This window comes from Excalfactoria chinensis, chromosome 2 (assembly GCF_039878825.1).
Source record: "Excalfactoria chinensis isolate bCotChi1 chromosome 2, bCotChi1.hap2, whole genome shotgun sequence".
Classification (NCBI taxonomy): Eukaryota; Metazoa; Chordata; class Aves; order Galliformes; family Phasianidae; genus Excalfactoria; species Excalfactoria chinensis.
This window is the reverse complement of record NC_092826.1, coordinates 34,347,455-34,370,178: the sequence shown is the minus strand read 5'-3', so window position 1 is coordinate 34,370,178 and position 22,724 is coordinate 34,347,455. Positions and strand designations below refer to the sequence as shown.

Below are 22,724 nucleotides of genomic sequence, written 5' to 3'. Positions count from 1 at the left end.
AAATATACAAAATTCAGACTGTGAATCAACAATTTTCACTCATATTTTTGTTGGGATTACTTTCTTGTTTAAGAGAAATCACTGGCATTACTTACAAAGTGGTAACTTCACTTCCCATGGTTAAAACTAATAACGTTTTTGCTGTGTGGAAGAAAACGTTCAGAAGACAACAACCTGCCTATATTAAAATATAAAGATTCTATGGATAATAACAAATTCCCAACTGAGTGCAACATACAGGAAAAGGTTTTACACATAGGTAGAAATTACATCTCTGGATATCTCACGTGACCAGCTGTACCATAACTGTGGTTCTCTGGAAAATAGGACAGAGCCATCAGTATATGGGTGTTTCATCTGAATGTTTTGAACAAGTACATCCCTCAGAACTCCACATGAGCTTTGTGTCTCCTCCCTGTGCCATAAAAAGTTCACATGCAACTATAGTAATTTCATGGCTGATGCTGATGAGCAAACTAGAGTGGAAGTTGAGAAGAACCAGTGGCACTTTTAAGAAGGAACTAAGCACTGTTAGCAAAATCTGGCATCAGATCTTGCTGCCACACGCAAATCTCACAGCTTTACAAATGAGTGATTATTATACATTACTGCCTTGCTGTCCTCAAATATCTCATACAACTGAGTTTTAGGAGGAAGTTTTTCACTCAGAGAGTGGTGACACACTGGAACGGGTTGCCCAAGGAGGTTGTGGATGCCCCATCCCTGGAGTCATTTAAGGCCAGGCTGGATGTGGCTCTGGGCAGCCTGGTCAGGTGGTTGGTGACCCTGCACATTGCAGGGGGGTTGAAACCAGATGATCATTGTGGTCCTTTTCAACCCAGGCTATTCTATGATTCTATGAGCTGTCACTATATTTACCCTGTTTCCTATAAGACAAGCACGATTGTTTGCAACTCACTGTGAGACAAATACAACAGTCAGGAAACTGATAACAGAAGCTCATCAGAATGATAAAAATAAGCATGTAAATGTTTTGAATTTTTGTATTCCAAAATGTAAACAAGGTCCCCAGTGAAGAGCAGCAGTAGAAGCAGCATGACATTAGTGCTCTCTGTACAGCAGCCCTGCCACAGTTTTGCAGCACCTGTGGGGCTGCATGGATGGCAATGTAAATCAAAATCTGCAGTCAGTCTTCTGAAAAATCAAGACCCATCATCTATACCTGCAATGATTAAAATGCCTTTTTTTTTTCCTGCACTGTGCTGACAGCAGCATATTTCCTCATTGTTCTGTCCTCTGAAGTGAGCAAAAAGGGCAGAACAAAGACCTGCAGTTGTTCCCCACACTCTTTGTTCAAGTTTTTTTAACTACTGAAATTGACTGATGTTATGGTGTTTGCAACTGGTGTGAAGCAGATGTTCCTGCCCCAGTGCTCTAAGATGCATGGCTTCAGAGACATTCCTATCATGCATGCTGAAGTCCACCAGAAACAACACCTCTGACAAAGTTTTTCACCTAATGCTCATGAAGCAAATGAACCCATACCAAGTAAGTCCTACCAACGTGCTTCTAAGTTCTCTGGTAAGAGCTGACCTCAATGATAGGACATATGTAACCCACTTCCATGTGCTTAATTTAAACACTTTTTGATAATATGAATTCAACAGTTAAGCCACATGTTTTCATGGTTAAAAGTGAGCAAACACATGACTGGTCATGTCCATCATTTAAAAAATATAAACTATCTGACAGAAATTAGACTTGAGGTATCAGCGGTCACCAAATATTTAAGTTTAAAAGAAAGTTACACAAAATCTAAAGCTAATTCTCCATTCTTGTTTCTTTTTTCTTCTGAATTTAGCTGTTATTCACGCCCACCATTTAGACTCTGAGTGAAACATTCAAAACTTACTTTCTTACGTAATTTTTCTGCAGCATCTAATTCAGCTTTAATGGTTTTATCAAACTTGTTTAAGAGCTTCGGCTTCTTCTTCTTTTTAACTGGAAAGAAATTAAAAAAACACAGTTTGTTATTCCTGTCATACTTCAGAGTAGCTGTTCTGAATAGCTTTAACTAGAACCTAACACTGTACGCTAAAGTGTGTATCAAAGGAGGCAGCTTCAAAATACACTGCAAAGGAACTGATTTCTTCTCTTTTAAAATCACAAAATCCTGTATGAAAAGTAACTGTCAGTCATTCAGACTGAATAACTCTCTGCTCAAGTTTTTGATAAGAGCATTTTTCATCTTATGCTGTTGAGTATTTTTCCAAAGGAAGAACAGGATGAACCATGTGATTTCTTCACATTTATATGGCATTTTGAAAAATATATTTAAAAATGACTTGCATATTCTGATAAAGTTGTGACTATACGTATCTATGAAAGTACCTAAAGCAATTAAGGGAGTTGGCAAAAATCACAGCATTACTCAGAACAGTGAATAAAAAAAATCACGTGGTCCATCTCCCTTTAAACAGCAAATGTCATAACTGGTACTTGTAAAGCTGAAGCCAAACACCATTCAGATTAACATCACAACACTGCTGCAATCCCAAAGCAAATATTTTGGATACACACCACAAAGTATTCTGACAAGTTATATTTTATTCTGCTTCCTCCAGGTGCACTGTGCGGGGATGGCAAGAACAGCCCCATGCTGCTGTTAGCTGTGCTCGTGATTCAGTTAGTGACACTTTCTCTACAAGGCCCTGATCTTACATTGAGCTTTAAGGAGACAAATCATTTTATCTGTAGAAAAAAAAGCACCTCAGAGAAAGGTTAACACCTTTGTTAATGCTAAGCCAATACTAACACAGCACTAAAGAGATCCCTGAGTCTGAGCTGCTTCTGTGTGAGGAAAAAGTTGATGACCACCTTCAGTTCTTTCTGTGCAAGACTTACTGTCATGCTCAACCCTGAACTCAGATATATTAGCAACCCTGAACTCAGATATATTAGCATGTAAATAAGAACCCCACATTAAAATAGTTTTTTCTTACAGTACCTTTATAAACCAGTCCGTAGCACTGGTATGCACAACAAACTAGATGCTATTGCCATTAGGAGGCAGAGGAAGATAAATTCAAGCAAGGTTGAAGCTGTCGTACTAAATTTCATTTGCTTACTCAAAAGATTGTACAAAGCTTTAAATATGAAAATGTTTCAGGTTCTATAAAGTAAAAGTAATAAAGAAGAGATACATTAGTATAGTTATACCCCAATTGATCCTTGCTATAATAGAAGACATGCAGTTTTCCAAGGGATTAGCAAGCAGGAACGTAAAAAGAGAAATGAAAGGCAAGAGTTTATTCTTTCTCTTTCAGAATAAACCATTTTTTAGTTCACTCTAAAGCACTGAGTTTGCTCCACTAAACACTTTAAAGTTTCACTGTGCCTTACAACTTGAAATCAATCATTTCTAGCCAGGCACAGAATAACATATTTAAGGAATGTAGTTATCATGGAATCAAACTAATAGAAACTTTCTTTTGAATGCTGCACAGCTCACAAGAACCAGCTCTCATTATGGGAACAAGGATTCCTCCACCCCAGGACCCAGAGACACTAAGAGATATGGGCAGAAGCTTCTGACATAACATCATTAGGACAGAAATTAACTTTTCTTTTTCCTAAAAATGTTCCACCTCAGAAATAGTGATGGGAGCTTGAAACCAAAATCTTACTTTCTCAAAAGTAACTGTGAATGAACTTAGGACTACTGGTTTTAAAAGCCAATAAAAGCAAGACTCCATAAGGACTTTTTAGGTTGGTTGAGCTCACAGATGCTAACAGAAAATGTGATTTGCTGTTAGCAAGAAAACTGAGACATTTCAGTTCCAGTGACTGCATAATCTAGGAGACATCCAGCTGGACATCACCACCAAGCATTCAGTTCCCATTCTCTAAGTATGAGGCTGTGCATATGAGAAACTATGTGAAACAACAAACAAAAAACAGTCAATTCTCAGTTTCTGCAGTATGAAAAAAAAAAAACCCTTTATCTAAAAGTGGTCAGTCGTATAGAAATCTTGTATTCAGTAAGAAAGAACAGCTGTTGGTCACCTTTCTAACTTTCAGTGTTGACAGTGTCCAGCCACTTGGTCCTTGTCAAGCTTAAACATGAAAGCAGTGAGGTTTCTGTGAGGCAGTGGAAAGAAGCTCTCCCACCCAAGGAGAAACTTACTGACTGTAGAACTGTGTTTTCTGCAGTGGCTCTGGGTTCACAAGGAGGTAAAGTCAAAAAACTCAGAAGAAGGAGTGAATGCAAACTCTTAGAAATCTTTTGCCAAAGATACGACATCTTTCCTCTCATGTCCGGTTTTGGTGACACATGGGAAGAATCTTTTAGTCAACCCCCATTACCAAGAAGCTTTATTTTCCCATCTTCACTACAATTTTATATCAACTTGAGACCAGCAGGAGACCAATATGAAAAGCTGGAAATGAGCTGCTAACGTAAATATTATTCAGCTGCCAGGCACTAACGCAACACAGTAAACATTATATAATGAGCAATTATTTTCATCTACTCATTCCACTCCTATGTTAAAGCATTCACCTGGGAGCTTTCAGTATAACCATCAAGCATTCCTCTCTATTAAGCAGATAGCCTGCTATCTCCCTGCAGGGGTATTTTTATAAATTATACATTGCCTCCTTCTAGTGCAATAATCCTTTAGCAGATGTGATCCAATATATTAAACTCAGTATTACAAAGAAATTCAGTTATGTGATTTCAGAGGAAAACAACATGCATCATTTCTTCAATAATTTACAGATTTCATCATATATATGAAGAAATGCACAACCATACAACTTCTATGCTGATCCAAATATGGTTAAGCAATGAAATGGTGATAATTCTTACATATTTAGCAGACTGTGATCTTGCAAAAAATACTGAGTGTTTCCAGTAATGGCTTTGAATGTAAGCATACACTTGCTACCTAAGATTGCTGTCATACAACTGCTGAAGACTCCCCCAGAAAAAAACCAAACAGTTTCTACTTTAACAGCAATCGAGGAAGAAGACTCATCATGAGCTACCTCTTTCCAATGGAGAATAAATAATGGGCAGCACTGACAAGCAACCACATTATATCCCTCCTCTATTAAGACTGAGGGAAGAAAAAAGCAATGCAAAGAGAAAACTACAGCAGATGGAAAATATTTTCAAAGTGATTAATTAATACTCTGTGATGTTATCAAATGAACAATGAAATATTGTATTCTATATAATGGTTCCCATATACAAAGACTAAAACCATAACATGCCTATTGTTTTATATTGAAAGGCACTTTCATCACCAAAAACAGCGACAATCCTTTTCTGTAAAGGATCCCTACTTTTGACCATCCAGAACTCCTTGAGAGTAGCCATGCCAAAAAGGACTTAGGGGTCCTGGTAGCTGAAAAATTTAATGTGAGGCAGTAGTGTGCACTTGCAGACTCAGAAAACCAACTGTATCTTGGAAGAGGGAGTGTCCCCATCTACTCTGCCCCTTGTGGATCCTCCGTCCCTGGAGGTGTTCAAGGCCAGGTTGGATGGGGCCCTGGGCAGCTTGGTCTAGTGGTTGGTAACCTTGCCTGCAGCAGAGAGGTTGGAATGAGGTGATCTTCAAGGTCCCTTCCAGACCAAGACTTTCTATGATTCATTTCAGTACCTGACCTCACAGAAGATTTCTTTCATCGCAGAGAAGAAACTGTATCAGAGGAAATCTTGCTGAGGTCTGAAGATCTAGAATGGAATATTCTATTCACTTTGTTCAAATTCTGTAAATCCCTGTCTAAAGCAGATCCATCTTTTTCACTTCAGTAATTGTCCAAACAAACAGCATGTCAAGCAAATCTTTTTGTAACTCTGATGTAGATTTTATTCACATCATTACAATAGAAGTATAATTTCTTAATCCTTTTGAACACTTAATCCAAGACTTTTTGAGATTTTCTAGACAAAAGTCTTGAAAACATCAAACACTGCATGATCCTATATAACTGAGCAGAACATAAGGCTTGAAATTGGTGTAAAATGCCAGGTAATTTAATTACTCTAGTGTGGTAAATGCATTCAAACCAATATAATTGGAAAGGAGTAACAGGAAAAAAGAGCGATGACGACTACTACATGGCAAAGAATTGATTACATCTAGCTCTAAGTTACAGAACAAACTGGTATAAATACTACATCAGAAATTATTGACAATAATACTTTCATAATGGATTAAACAAATCCTCTTCTAGTCTCCACAGAAGAGAAAAAAAAAGATCTCCATTTCACACGTTCACCTGAATCACTAAATAGCCAGGGTAAGAAAAACCTTGGTATCCAGGAGTGAACACAGGTGAACTTACAGATCAAAACTGACATCTCAAAACAGTTAGTACTTTATTATTAGCCAGAATGGGACAAAAAGGTTGAATACTATCAATTATCTTTCATGTTTCACACACCATTTTTTATCCTGAAGATATGCCATGCATGTGGTATTTCAACAGAGAGCAAGTAGTAAAGGCTATTCCTACCAATTCACCATCTCAATTTGTCAAAAATCAGATCAGGAAAGCCGTTTGCAAAGGTTTTGTTTTCTAAACACCTACTCTGGCTGTGATATAATATCAGCAATACCTCTCTTGGTAATGCGTGGATAGGTGCTTAAAAGAAAATATTAAATAAACCCTGGTGATTAGTCTCTGCAGAAGTTTTTCAATAAATTTTGTGACATTGTTTTTTTTACTAACTCCTCTGCTTTCTCCTCCTGGCCACTCCTACCTCCCTAGCCTAAGGTTCAAAGGTTCAGTTATGGGCTGAAAGATGTACATCGCTGGCCCACTACTTCTACCTAAAATTAAAAGTCAGCATATGCAGTTGTCTTCCTTTCTCATGATTGGCCCTTGTCATTAGCCAAATAAGCTTCTGCAGTTGTACTGTCCCTCTGTGGTGACCAAAAAGGATAATCTGATGAGATGACAATCTCTTGTCATTATTCTGGTGTCTCTGAAACTCATTAGGTGGGTTACAGATAGCGTAAATGATCTGCTTATTTTATGTGCCTCTACAACTGAAAACTTCAAGGGTATAAAATCCAGTAAATGCATCTAGACAGCTTAGAGCCAGCAGCACTACAATAATTAAAAGATCTTTCTAAGCTGTGCTAGTAGAACAGGCAAAGCATCTGTAATCAACTTATCTGGGAAAGCAATCGGACAATGAAAAACTGAGGCATTTTAGGGACTAATAAAGCTGTGGAATTACTATGATAAATCTTCAAATGCAGTTATTATGGAACAATTTTGCTTGCAGTAACAAGAATTCTACAGGTCTTCAGTCTGAAATTAAAGCCAGTTATATCATAAGAAACAATTAAATAATGTGAATTTTATTTTCGGCATGTATTGCCACCATTCACTGCTAACTTTTACCATGAAGTCATTTGGCTTCATTCAAAGACGAGGATCAAGCAACCATTTGACTCGATCAGAAACAGTATTTAGTGACTTTCTATACAAGACCACACACTAATGTCCTATGCATATATTGTGTATACATTTAATAATTCTAATTTAGCACAGTGTTATTCTGCACTTTGAACTTCAGAAAGTGCACTTTTATAGAAGTGAAACATTGAACATTCTGCCAACAGCTCATATTTGATGCAAGCTATTATTGAACGTCTAGGTAAGTAAATAAATATGAAGTAAGCCCCTTAATAACGGGGCTTGCATCCAACTTGAGCTGCCAGTGTTGGAAGTCAGTTAAATGTATGAGCTCTGGTAAAGGTTGTTAATGGAGCTTAATGTATACTTCATCTTACCCAGCAGCAAACGTTGACATTTAGCAAAATGAATAGCACCCTATACTCCACAAGTCACACAGGTTAGAACTCCACTGGCACGAGTGGAATCCTACATATCCTATTCAAAAGGTAGATCCTAGAGTAAACCAAGATGAATATCAGGTGACACTTGCAGAGCCACATGTGGAATGACTTTCTTATGCCTGGCTTAAGTGCACCTCTGTTCCTCACGTAACATAGCTCAGTGTTCCAACCAGATGGCATCCATTTGCACTTTGATGTTTCATCAATTTTGGAAACTGAAAATTATTTTGTAATTACGTATTATGTTCAGTGCATGAAATAAACAGATTCACTGCTTAAAACTTAGTTTTTATCCAAATCTCTGTTTGGATATCCAGTCTTGATCAGTATCAACAAATATTCATTACATGCCAACACAAGCTTAAGCAGAAAACCGAAACTCCTTACTTAAATTTAGGTTTTGTTAGCTATGTGATAAAATACAACTATGCCTACACTATACGGAAACTGGTGTAGTACAATTGTGATATAGTACTATTCAGGATGTGTATCTTTGAAATATTTTAAAGAATTATTTTTTCAGGCACAGCTGAAACATCCAAGCCTTTCAATTCCTTAATATAAAATCTGACGACATTTTCACAGAGAAGACAAACAATCCTTCTCAATTTCATTGAACAGAGATAACTCAAAGTAGTAGTACACTAACAGTGTATTTATTTGTTTATTTCTTTAGATAACTTTCGGGAGGAGTTTTGACTAACAGAAATTAGAAGGCAAAATGGACTTTAAAAATCTACTGATGTTCTGCTGGCAGAAAGCCTAGAAAAAAATATTTATTTCATTCTTTAAGATAAGCAACAAATAAGTACTGATTTTTCATTCTGGATAATGGATATTTCTTCCTTGTCAGAGGTAGGCAAATAGCTAAGATAATCAGCTACCCTGCAGTGTACTCTTTCATATTGTTTACCTTGACTATTTACGTAAACACAGAGCCTTTATATGAGGGTGGAGGAGTTGAAAGACATGATTAACACAGTCTCTTAATATAGATCTTAATCCAAGTTTATGACTAATCAGAATCAATGTAAGGAAGATAGTAACTAACAAGTAGAACAAGTAGGGAACGATAAAGTCTTCTTAATTCTTCTATACCTTTACATCCTGACAAAAACCCTTAGAAGGGTTTGCAGTACAACTTTTTTTTCCATGTATCGATTAAAATGATAAAAAATGAAATCAATACAGCATGTTATGGAACAAATTCTCCAATAACAAACATTGAACATCATCAAGCCTTCTGAAAGACCAGCTTGATGTTTTCTTAGATTTATGTAGTGGAAACTTACTGTGAAAGTTCATCCCTTTCTCAATATCAGGAAGGCAAAATTTAGTAGAAGTTTGAATGAGCTTTTTGATAAATTTGATAAAGTTTAAATTTACAGAAATTGAAACATTTTACTAGCAAAGGACTGAAAAATGCTTAAGATAAGCGTATGTGTATATATGTGTATGTTACATACATAAAATGAACCATTAATGATAAATTTGTAACTAGCTTTTGTCACAGAAGGCCTTTTGGAGCTTGTATGTACAAATATTAAGATACAAATGCAAACTTGCATATAAATCTCTGAGCTCCGTCAGAATCACTTAAACAATCTCCCAAAGAAGCCAAATAAGATTTTTTAAGTGCCTGACTCCCTAGATCCAAGTTTTCTACATATACCAGGCAGCCACAGCACGGTATTTATAAATCCATCTCTTATAAATTTACTGTTTCATCTCATCAGGGAAATATATAATAAACCAATACAATTATTTTTAAAAACAGTTGTTTTTGTTGGTTTTTTTTTGGCTGATACCTACAGCTTGACACTTTCCATTAAACAATTAAACAACATTACAGTTGTGAAATCCAACATAACCAGTTTAGGTGTAACCAAATTTCATTTAAGATTTGGTTGCTTGTCTGATTTCCCTGTAGGACGCATAGTTTAGTCAATTCAGACAGAAAACAAAGCTGACTTTCTTTCCCACCTAGAGCAATCCTGTTATCTGCAATAGCACGGTTCAAAAGAAACATTTATTTTGTGAAGTGTTTATAAAGAAACAAAAACAACCATAACAGAGTTCAAGAGGAAAGTGGCTTTGTTTTGTCATACTTTCAAGTAACACCGGTGTCTTACCAATTCTGACTAATAATGTTGGAAAACATCAATTCTGCATATCTTCATTTTCTTTAATGAGATAATATTTTTACTCGTGAACACTTTTTCACCCCTACTAGACAACTATTATATACCTTCTAAGTCTACAGGTCTAATAGGTCAATAAAGCTATTCCAATGTTTTTACCTACTATCAATTGGGAAAAGATGTAGTTCTACCAAATCTATTATTTTGTGACTGGAAATGCTGATATCACAGCATTGTTTCCCAAATAAACCAGCTAACTGCAAGCTTCTGTTTTAACACAATGCTTGCATTTGGCTTACTTAATATGCCAATAAAACAGCTTCTGGTTTGCCAGAAGCTGTATTTAAAACTTAAGTACACAACCCCCCCAAAACCTTATCAGAGAAGTTGAATTCCTAAGTACTCACATCAGGGTAAAAACAAAGTGAAAGGAACAAAAAAGGAGCAGCAGGCACCTGCAGTCCCTTTACCTTCATTCAGAAGGAACTACCTGAGGCAAGCACTATTCTGAGGGCCTTACTTGAGTGAGAAAGGTGCAAGCACAGCCCTTAAGGTTTTTGTCTGTGGTCAGCTGGTATAACTGGGGAGAGGAGCAAACCTTGAGCTGAAGGACAGAGGTCATGCAAAGCAATGTGGGAAAAAGACTTGCAGTGCTCTCAGCATCACCCACTTTTCCACCAAATCTGCCTCTGTATATTCTTACCAAGCCAAACAAAAACCCTTACTGTGTAACACAGAGCCAAAAAAGATTGATTTCAGTGCTACCTTCCCTTTATAAAACATCTACAGATTATTCCCCATTGAATTTGTTTTGCACGCAAAGATGGATACAACTGCCCTACATCACAGCTGCACTGGCTTAGACCTGTAATTCATCAGCCACTAACACAGATAAAACTACAATAATTCAGGTTATGTGACAGTACATCCCATCTGTGCTGTCATCCACTGGTAGTTCCTATCTCCCTCAGACAAGCAGCACAACCAACTGAATGGGTCTTGCAGGCTCTGGGAGCCTCTCACCTCTCATTCAGAGATGTCTGAGCTGCATGGTATAGCAACAACCTCTGGAATGTCACACTGGGAGTATGACATTGCAGCTTTCCAGTTCTGAGACAGTAGAAGTTTTTAATAGCAGCCCATAACTTTGTAATAGGGGAACAACATGACTGTTAAGTTCAAAATGACTGTGTATTTACTTGTAAACAGGTGCATGCTGTATACTTACTCAAAACCAATTTATGCATGTAAGGTGGGCAGGTCTGTTCCACAACCTGGCACAACTCTCCATGCCAGCACTGACTGTCCTATGCTATTAAGGCAGCAGCTCCACCCCACCAAGCAGCCTGGCCCCCAGAGTGCACCCACTGTTCAGCAGTAACCAAACTGACATTGTGCTACCAACGTTGTCTTAGCTGAAACCAGGACAACGGGAAGGCCAAGTTGAGTGCCAGCTCTTTGCATCTGTTTTAGTTTCCAGGAAAATAAATAGGTCACAGTACACTCAGAACAGCTGACACATACGTGGCCCTACACAATTCCTTTTCACTTGATGGGGCCCAGGCAAGCCAAAAGGTCAGACACCCCTGACATAAGATATATTTAGAAGTAAGCATCACTGTCATATAATTTAATTTAAATCAGTTATCTCAGAAAGCAGAGATTTCAAGTCAGAAGAACCCAGAAGAGCAGAATGCTTTGGACTCACCTTTTTCCATTTTGTCTTGCTCAATCTCAGTTTCACCTCTTCCTAGAATATTAAAAATATAATTCCATTGAAGTAAATTTACTTTAACAGTTCACAATAAGAAAGAGTTAAAATATAATTACAGTTCAGACCCAAAATAAGATTGGGCCAACCAGAATAATTTATTTTAAAGAAATAATTATTTTGAAGTAAGCATAGTGTACTGACTGAACTGTGGTTACATAAAAGGCCTTCCTCTGCAGATGCTTCAGTTATTGCATAATTCCTTCTGTCACAGGATATTTCATGAACATTCCCCCTTTAGATATTTGGTAGATTTAAATATTACACACACAATACAAACCATTTTGCAAGAGGTATTTTGTTTATTAATTAAAAACCCTTGGGAATATTGGCTTCACATGTGTTTAATTACAAAGTGAAAAACATTCATATAAATTGGAAACCTAGGTCTCATATTCAGATAACTGAAGCACTTGGAAGCTTTTGTCATACTTCAACTTTTAAAAAAAGACTAAGCCCACATGTTTTGTAAACAACTGAATTCATGATCAGATGTTAACAGAACTATGGCAACAAAGCATACTTGTAACAAAATCAGGTGTCTGTACATCATGAGGAAGCCTCATGCAGAGATAGCTTTTTCTTCTCCTCTTTCTCTGACTATTTAGTATCTTTTGTTCTTTGTCTTACTCTTTTAACATTTTAAGTGTCTTGCCTTGTAATTCTGATGTTATCATTGTTTTCAACTTATACCCAATAAAAATGTCACAAAATATATAAAAGAAAGCTCAGATGGCTTTTCTTTAACTATTTTCTTGTCTCAGAGGAAATTCTTGTCTAGCTCTTCACTACAAGTACACAACTGTTACCAACTGCTACTACAACATGCAGACAGTATACCTGATTTTAACATTCAGTACAAGCCACAGTGAGAATTAACTTTGTTATGAGAAATGAAGAACTACAGTGTCAGTTGCATATTGCAAAATAGCTTGGAAGATATTATTACTCTAACAACCCGTGAACGACAGCATTATTTGGGATGTGCTAAAATAGAGATTTCTTGCACACGTGATAGTAAATAAAAAGGTTTATCTTCCTGTCAATATGACATCAGAAACACTGTATTTTTAAAAGAGTAATAACAGCTCCAGATACAATAGTGCATATACTCATATTTCTATTATTCTACCAACTCAAAGCAAATAAAGAAATCATTACAGGATAATAAACCACAACAGACTATGTGACCTAGCCACCCACTTTCCCTGTGTACTTTCTGTTATTAATAAGACTCATACTCTCACTGGAACTCTTCCAATTCTCCCTTGGCCACTTAGTGACCCATCTGCCCTTGTATCTGACATTTTTGTGAGTTCTGCCAGTTCTTTTCCATCACAGCAAGAATAAGGTATGATCTTATTGTTTTAAACATGCTCATCTCCCATTTCTTGGCCAGCTTCACATTTAGCGAGCCTCACACAATATACAACAGAATCACAGAATGGATTGGGTTGGAAGGGACCTTGAAGATCATCTAGTTCCAATCCCCCTATGTAGTTGTCTATATCTATTTATGTACCAGAACAATTTCTCTCAGTTCTCTTAGATTTCCTTCAATCTCCATTCTGTTAAATGAGCCGTCATCAGTTTTGATAAAGACTCTCAAATTATCTTAATTTATTTTAGATTCTCCTTCTGGGTTGCTGCTTTTGAAAATAAAGAAAAAAAGAATCATATTGTTACCTCACCATACTGAACTAAGAAATGTCATCAGTATCATCTTCCACACAAATAGCCGTCTTCCCTCCACAATTACCTTTACCTTACTTTGACGGTGAAAAAGGCTTAAAATAATATTGTAGTATAGTGCTTTTACTTGAAATTTTTCTTTCCTTTTGGTACTCTTGTGATTTCAAAGAAATGCAACTGAATCCAAGGTTTTATAGATCGAGATATAGCAAGAAACAGTGCAGCAATGTGAAAATATAATGATGTTACCTGCTTTATTTACTTCTATTTCAACATTAAAATATCAAACCGAAGACAAAAATAAATGCAAGCTTCTTTTGAAGTACACGCATTGCATAGACACAACACCATCGTTAAGAGTTTTAATTTAGACTATGGATTATAATAAGGAATATTTTCTGTGTAAGGTAGTTGCATTACACTTGCCCCACACATTTATCTTTGTTAAAGAATAATTTCTCACCCATTTTAAGTTACAAATAGTAATTATACACAATGGGCAAAATTCAAGTCAAACTAGTTGCCCGAGAGAGAATAGTACAATAGAAGTAATATAACACAACCATAAAAGATAGGGTAACGCTCAGTCCTATCACATACAACCACCTAAAAATAAATAACTATTTCTGCTCACTAGATGTTTTCTCTTTGTAAATTTTACTTTCAAGTGTATTTAAAAGAGAATAATCAGATGATTAACTTGAAGAATGATACATGTTGCTAGCTGAGACAAATATTTATCCTCGCTGTTAATATGTGGTACACTTTGGAAAAAATAATGACACTAGAAAGACAAAGATAATCTTCTGTGTTTTATTGAAAGCCAAACATTAAAACAGATGACAAACATTTTCCTTAATAGTTCTCTTGACCTTGCCCAGCTTGGCATATTTTTGTAAACATGAAGCACGTAAAAAACACATACCCAGTTACAAAATACGTAAATCTGATCACAGCATAATATACTCTCACAGTCCCATAATGCTAGAAATAGGCTGCCACTGTTATATAAAAAAGTCCTCCATTCACCATTCTAAAAGTATTCCCAAACTTCATCACAAAATATGGCTTTGTAAAAATTATTGCTATGCAATTCACAATCACAGGTAGCTTTATAAGTACATTCCACCCTAAACCACATCACAGTCTAAGAGTATTATTGCTTTCTTGAAAAGCCCAGAAGAAATCACTTTGGAACATCTTCTATGCCTATTAATCAGATGCAACACTCACCTACATGGAATCTTACTGAAGTCCAGAACAAAATAAACCAGCATAATGATGTCCCTTTAACTATAAGTATAAGCAACTGAAAACCTGACTTCAAAACAGTGTCACAGAAATTTAAATCTCCCTGCCAACCAAAAGGCAACCGCTGTTAGGGTTACAGAATTTAACTTCGTTTTTTTTTCATCTAAGCTGTTTTATTAGACTCGGCAGTTTCTTAAAATCACAGCAACACTCCTGAGCCAAAAAGGAACACAAGCAAATTGCCAAAGAATGAAATATGACTTTGTAATTGTGGAACAGCAGCACAGCACAGGTAAAGAGTACACCTGCAGTACTAAAATCACTCAAAGCCTACATTTCAGTCATGTACCGTTTACAAGAACATTAATAATTGCAGGCCTTAAATTTTGATATCCTATTTTTCCTGAACTTGAATTAGCAGTTTCCATAATTCACTGAATGTAAAGTTTCTTAAATCCATCTTTAAAATCATGTATTAGTAAGAAAATAAGAGAAATTTCCTGAATTCGACTTGATTCTGGTCATTCAGCTTTGTTTCAATTTACACTGACTCCCTGCTGAGTTATTACGTAGCTCTGCATTGAAATCAAATGCATATAAAGTTCTGATTCACGTACAAAAGGTTTCTGAATAAAAGCTATTTAGTAATCTTTTTACTACTGTGATTTAAACATACACAGTTTGAATATTAGACTTTTTTAAATCACCTGAACATTACGTATTGTCTGTTGACTTAATGTCAGTGCAAAGAGATACAAGTCAAAATTCACAGCTTAGTTTGTGCCTGATTAGTGTTATAAAACATGTTTAGGCTGTATGCTCTATCAGCAATTATAAAGCATCTAAAAATTCATAATATTTTAAGTTTCCTTTCACCAAAATGCTCTGTACACACTGTATGAATCCACAACAAAAGATATATATTAAAATCTGAAAAAAAATGTACTTGCTGCTATATTATAAATAGAATATTAACAATTGTTTGAACAGCACATTTGAAATGTAGTTCAAAGTTGCGACTCTGTCATGAACACAGAAGAAAAATAAAACTAATTAATTCACTAAACTTGACCCCTCCCCCCCGCCCAAAAAAATAATAATAAATCAAGACAGGAATGTAAATTAAACATCCAAGTGTTAAAAAAACAAAACCAAAAAGCTTACTAAGATGACAGTTGGCTACAACCCATTTACAGTATCTTAGTGTTTGCTCCCAAACCCTGAACTGCTCTGTAATTACATCGTAAGATCTATGACAACCATCTGCTCCCCTTTGTAGCGTATGGTTAGGGCTGGTCCTCCTGATGTAGGGACTTTTCTTTTGAAGCTTTAAGTATCTGAAAAAATAAGGGGAAATCTATATTAAAGGACCAACCAAAACACAGCTTACTATAAATTAAAAAAAATCAAATAAATCTTAACTTAAAAAAAAAAAAATAAACAATGCAACTTTGCTTCAGACTTGAAGTAAGCTATCATTTCTAGGTGTTACCATAATGAATCCGCACAAAGTTGCTGTAGAAGGTGGGAAACGTACACTTTCAAATATTTATCTGAGCTATAATTTTTTTCTGACCATATGGCACTCCATTTACCTCATAAAGGAAAATCTCGGCCATTTTTCTTTATTTATTTATTGATTGATTGATATCATAAGGGCAGGTACTGTGGAAAAATGAGCCAGGGAATGAGGAAGGGTCAGTGTTTTGAAATGGAAACTTCTGAACATAAGGGATTTTAATAGCTGGTAAAAATAAACAAGAGTGTACAATTGAATGGGAGAAAGAAAAGTCTTACATATTTTGAATCTGAACTACATACTTGAAGGATAAAAACTCAAATACAAAGAGTAATAGTTTCCCCCCCAAAATGTAATATGCTTCCCTTCAAATATATCCCAATAACTACCATTCTATCACAATCACTGCAATTTACACACAAATGAAAACAATTGATCAAAATCCCTAAATCATTTATATTAAAAGCTGCCAAAGGAGAAAAGAATTCTGACAACAAAAAACTCAAACTTTTGACTCCCTAGTACATGTGAATTTCATCTTCTAAGAGGAAAAAGTTGTGAGAATAACATTTTCCTGCAAGCTTTCACATCTGAAGAAGGCAAGGAAACATTTAACAGCAGGAAAATTCAGTAACTGTAAATTATTTAACTTGTATACCCTGCTTTTCTCAGTTTTCAGAGATGTTATATAAACTGACTGCTGCATTGTGTTGATGGGCTTTTTACAAAATACATCAGTTGTTTGATGATTCTTCTGGCTTGAAGGTGACTATCACACAGCTACCAAATTACTTACAACTTTTCAGTATGTTAGCAGGCTGTAGCAAGTTTTGTTCTACAGATTATTTTCTTTTTCTACTTCACAAAGGAAGACTCAGGAGCAGGATACTGCAATAACAATTACTCTTATTTAGTAACTGGATAAATTGGTATTGATTTTGACAAAAATATGTCCCACAGAAACAAAATTCAAAGATTTCAAGCTGATAACTGGAGTTTGAATTTGGTTTTGAAAAAGCATATACAAGACAAATTCATCTTAATATCCTCATATCAATGTAACTGACACTGTGCAGTAGAATTTTCTACTGTTAGAAGTTTCCAATAGTCTCATAAGGACCTACTTACTATTTTAACTCTAGACAGACATATTTTCTGCCAGAAAACAGATGCATCTTTTCTGGTTTTACAGATCCACAACAAACTAATGAAAGTTACACTGCATTCACTGAACTTATTGCCAGTCCTGTCAAAGACAACTACTGCTTGTTCTTTACGCTGTTCAAAAGCCTTGTTTAAAATACTTGATATTAATATAAATATTTATTATTAGATATCTATCAGTGAACACCTATGGCTTTAAACACTTCAACATAGTGAGTAGCAGTTATGATAAACAGGTTAGAAAGAACCCACAGACAAGTCAGTGAAATGTATTACAACAAGTATCTCAGACCATCTCAGCTAATGTTCAGCATGTAAATTAAAACATGAACACAACCATGCTTCCAATCATTACTGGGAGAACCCCTGCACTTTCAGTTCTCTAGGTACCTTAGGCACGTCTAAGCATAGAATACAAGTTTCCTTCCCTGCTAGGAAAGAAAATTCTCACAGAATCACTTGGATACCACACCAATTCAGAGCTTCTGTATACTGCGAAGATTAACCAACTCACAAAGGTAGTCAAAAACTGCTCTGCCCAACAACCATGTCATACAGTCATAGAATGGTTTGTGTTGGAAGGGACCTTTAAGATCATGTAGTTACAACCCCCTGTTATTGGGAGGGACACCTCCCTCTAGACCAGGTTGCTCACAGCCCCATCCAGCCTGGCCCTGAATGCTTCCAGGGAGGAAGCATCCACAACCATGCTGGTCAACCTGTTCCTGTGTCCTGTTCCTGTTCTATGTGTTCCACCCATATCACTTGTGGCCTGAGACTAACTAGGACTAAAACGGCTCTCAGGGCTCCTGGATTGATCCCCGTGGTTTCCTGCTCAGAGATAGACCTCAGCACTGCCCTTGACACTGCCACAGTTAAAAGAACCAACTACTGACTTGTAATACTTAATTCTGTGATTCTATTAACTCCACAAACGTGGACCAACTGTAACAACACGCAAGCTTCAAATGAAGCAACTCCCTCCACTCAGATAGGTTCCCTAGGTAGTTACTGTAAGAATCGTTTTGGTAATTATTATTGTCCTGATGAAAGAGCTGGAAGTGTTCATTTTGTTCATAAAACCAGTTATGTCAAGAAAAACATGACAGTACGACAAAGCTAACTCTGTTCACAGACCAGCCTGAAGAAAGAGCCACTGCCAAACTTCAGTAGATGTGACTGACATACAGAGAAGTAACATCACCACCCATGACGAGCTACTCTAGAAAGGAAGCACCCACATAGTTTGAAATCTGCTATTTTTATTTTTACCTTTACAGCAAAAATGTACAGCTTTCCCTGAAATCACTTAAAATAAGTTTTATTTTAAAACTACTCAGAGTTTTACTTTAAATACTTCTGTAAAGCTCAATTTGCCATCACTAACATTTATCCAGGACAAGATAAAAATTATTGCTTCATAACCACTTAAAAGCTTAAAATGAGAACGCAGATTACCCTTCAAGTACTCACCAAAAATTGCTTGCAAAACTTACCATGCACCTATAATTTTTTATTTTATTTTATTTTATTTTTGTGGAAAAAAAAATATAAGAAAAACACTTAAACACTTACCCACTAGATTATCATTTGAATAATCCTCAGTTTGAACAGGGACTTCTGTAAATGAAAAGTGAAGAAACAACTGAAACTGGATAGTTCTCTGAATGTTTATGGAAAATCTAAATTACAAGAAAGTTTCCCTCTTATGCTCAAAACAGTGACCTATTAAGACTACTCTGTCATAATACTTTTGTTGAAGTGGGATACGCATTTTCTTCAGCTCAGTTTTTCTAGGAAGGAGTTAAAATGAAATTTAAAAACAGAATTCTGAAATTGTACTGTCATAAGCACAAATATCCCAGCATAGTATGCTGTTTGAATATGGATTTTACTTGAAAATTCAGTTGCTTTTAATTCAGGATGTATGTTTAAATTAGACATGTCACAGACTGCTGCTACTGCTAATAGGCTCAAGTTTGCACACAGCTCCCAATTCATGCACAGAGGGAGTCTGTTTTACCAGAAAAGAATTGATAATAGTTATAATAGTTCTAATACTGACTGCAGGCAGTATGAAAAACTGAAAAGAGGGAAATTTATGCTCTGACTCACAAATTCCGTAGTGGTTTTACTCAAAGTTGGGGTAATATTCTCCTTTACTTCTTACATTTACGCTCTTTTTCCAGAGTATGTACTACTGATTGCCAGGCGGCAGACAGAGCATAGCAAGGAAATCTTTAACCTCCTATAACCAACTATGATCGTTTCTATTGTTACAAATCATTCTGAGCTAGAGCACTCTCGACTTTTAAAACTGAGCTTTCCTATATAAGCACTTAAAATACTGACACTAGTAAATGAGGTAAAATAAAGAAAGCAACACGTTAGCTTCTAATAACAGTTACACACATCTTTAAAGGGAAAAAAGTTCTGCAGCAAGAGAAATTACGGGTATATTTTTAAAGTAGAATTCTATTCTATGGTATTTATCTATTCTTTTTAGAATAGCAAGTTCGTATGAAGCATAATATACAAACCTGATTCCTCTGGTCCAGTGACCACATTATCTTCTTCTGTATGCTTACTTTCCACTGTCATAAATAAATTTAAATATGAAAGTTACACAAAATGCTCATAATTTTGCTTCTATTCCTCACCAACCACCCATTCTTTTTAGTATCAAACAAGTAGAAGTTAAACTGAAAGAAAAACAAGTTAAAATACCAGTTGCACAAGACACCTGAACACATTTCATATAAAATAAGTGTAGACTGTCTTAAGTAATGACTCCTTTCATTCTGCCCCCTCCTCCCAAAAAGGAATTTTAATTCTGATTTTCATTGCAATGAATTTATGAAATGGAAAACTCGAATAAAATATAGTAGCAAATCCCTAGCTATGCTAAGAATAAACCAATGATTACTTCCATCTAGCTAACTGAATTAACATCATGTTTGAAAGACCATCATATTTAATGATATTTTTGACATTAAGTACTTTATAGAGAACATTTTCTTGTCTTTTTTTAACGAAATATATTAAGAGATATAAATGGAAGGAAAATACATGATTTCTTTATACATAAAAATTTCATACCTGGTGGTTTTTTCTCAATATCTAAATCTTCAACAATTTCATCTCTAACTACAAAAAGACAAAAGTATGCAGTTAGTTCTTCTCTCTCTCTAAAGCAAAACAAAACAACACAAAAAAGGAAAAAAAAAAAAGCCCACCCCAAAAACCAACCAACAAGTGGATAGCAAAACCACTTTAAGACCACAATAACAATATATATACCTGGTTCTGTGGCTTCGTGAACTTCCTCAGGAAGGTCTTCAACAGCTAAAAAACATTTAATTCAGAGCAGTAATGAAGTCAAGTTCTAAACTGATGAAACTTACATATAACACAAATGAACAGAGCTCGTACACACAGATGCTCAACATAAAATTTCAAAAGGCAAATATGGACTTCTATTAATTTTGAGGAAACGAAGAAATACCTTAAATTTTCTTTCCTGTTTTTCTAAAGAACTACTTTATATATTAGATAAGTACTTAAAATCTATCTTCTAAACAAATGTCATTTGGATTAAGACATTAAAAAAAAAACAAAAAAACCACCTCCTTAGTCTTTCTGAGAATGTCTTTCAGTTTCTTCTTTTGCATTATCAGCTACATCTCATGGATGCGTGAAAAACAAACCCACAACCTTTTAAAGTAAATGACCATGAAGGAACTGATGTGCAGGACAAGAAACGAGCAAAGTAAGAGTCAATTTAGAAACACATTTATGAGTTGAAAAGGATATTTTAGTAAGTGTCTTTACCTTTACAGAGATCACTCATACTGACTGGTGCTAGTAATGAAATATAGCATCGTCAACAACCTAAATGGCTAATACTTCTGCACTTCTACTCTCATTGTATTTCTATTCTTAGGTTTGTGGGCAGTTTAACTACATACAAAACAAAGACATATATATTTAATATATGACATATGTAAATATATACATGCATACACACAAATATACACGCAAACATACATACACCAATAGGCTATACCTGTATCTTGAGTCTCAGTCTCTTTCTCATGTTCTGGTTCTTAAAAGGAAAGACAAATGTGTTGTTGATTCGCAGGCTATGCTAAAAATAATTTAGCTGTTAGGCATCCAATTTATTTCTTTATTGCAAGGATTTCAAAAGCTTTTTCTACTCTTGAGGCCTGCACAGATAAATGAATTCTTAATGGAACCCACCATGGTGAATTCTACATATAAAACAAATACCAAATGTAAACATAATGCTGAAATTCCTGCATTTCTACTTACACAGATGAAATACTTAAAACGATGACAACAATAAAGCCAGCATCCTATACAACTAAAATAATTCACCTACACTCCAATACTTTAAATAAAGAGCTAGTTTCCATAACCCTGAACAAGAAACAGGTTAAAAATGCTAATAATTTTTTCTTCAAATAATGTCTGAAAATGGGTAAAATGCTGACCATTTATTTTAAGTCTTTGATATGTGATAGGGTATTTTAAAATTAAGAACTTTGACGTGCATCTAGCACACTGAATAATTTCATTATCTTAGCAGGTACTAACCCTCCTAGCAATCATTACCAAATCATTAGCCAAATCAAACTAAATTGGAGTAAATCTCCATTGAGTTGTTAGCTACGAAAAAAAATGAGTACAATATGGTAATACTGAGCTTAACAGATACAGTGAAGTACTGCTGACTTACCATGGTTTTATTATAGAAAAATGGGAAAGGAGGGCTGGCACGAGATGTTCTCAATATGTTTATGCCATGTAGGCACAAAAGTGATGAGTCAGAGAATTTAACCAATTTATAAGTCATTTGTTCCACTGTTACAGACTGACTGACTGGTCACATGAAGTTTCAAAGATCAAAAAATAGCTTATCACAGGATTTACAAAATGAATATGACAGCAAGGAAAACTTAAGGACAAAATAATTTCATTTTCTATCACAGAAAGACTATCATAATAATATAATGGTAAAATAAGGTTCATGATTCAACATACGAAAGTTAAATATAACTGTTGTCGTACCATGTTCATCATAAACACCATGCACTCTGTCCTCTGTTCAAAAAGGGGAAAAGAAGTCAATATTAAAATTCATTGAATTTTGAAGAAAATAAATATAAACAGTGCAGAATTAAGTTCATTCAGGAAAAAAAAAAATAAAATCAAATAGATACTATTTTATGCTATGTTACAGTTCATGATACAAAGAATTCACCCAAACAGAAGATTTTAAAGTTTTTCTGGGATAAGATAAGGAACTTCCTAGAATTACTATG

At 35.4% G+C, this 22,724-nt stretch overlaps 1 protein-coding gene across 4 annotated transcripts in view; it reads right to left on the bottom strand.

Annotated features, from left to right (window-relative positions):
• ASPH (aspartate beta-hydroxylase) overlaps positions 1-22,724 on the bottom strand; it is a 95,830-nt gene that overhangs the window by 28,417 nt on the left and 44,689 nt on the right. For all 4 annotated transcript variants that reach the window (XM_072328555.1, XM_072328553.1, XM_072328554.1 and 1 more), the window contains 8 exons: positions 22,471-22,503; positions 21,446-21,484; positions 20,680-20,724; positions 20,479-20,526; positions 19,920-19,973; positions 18,955-18,999; positions 11,691-11,732; positions 1,874-1,962 (listed from right to left, as the gene is read on the bottom strand). In XM_072328555.1, the coding sequence (XP_072184656.1) occupies positions 1,874-1,962; positions 11,691-11,732; positions 18,955-18,999; positions 19,920-19,973; positions 20,479-20,526; positions 20,680-20,724; positions 21,446-21,484; positions 22,471-22,503 (395 nt within the window). The remainder of the gene's footprint in view (positions 1-1,873; positions 1,963-11,690; positions 11,733-18,954; positions 19,000-19,919; positions 19,974-20,478; positions 20,527-20,679; positions 20,725-21,445; positions 21,485-22,470; positions 22,504-22,724) is intronic.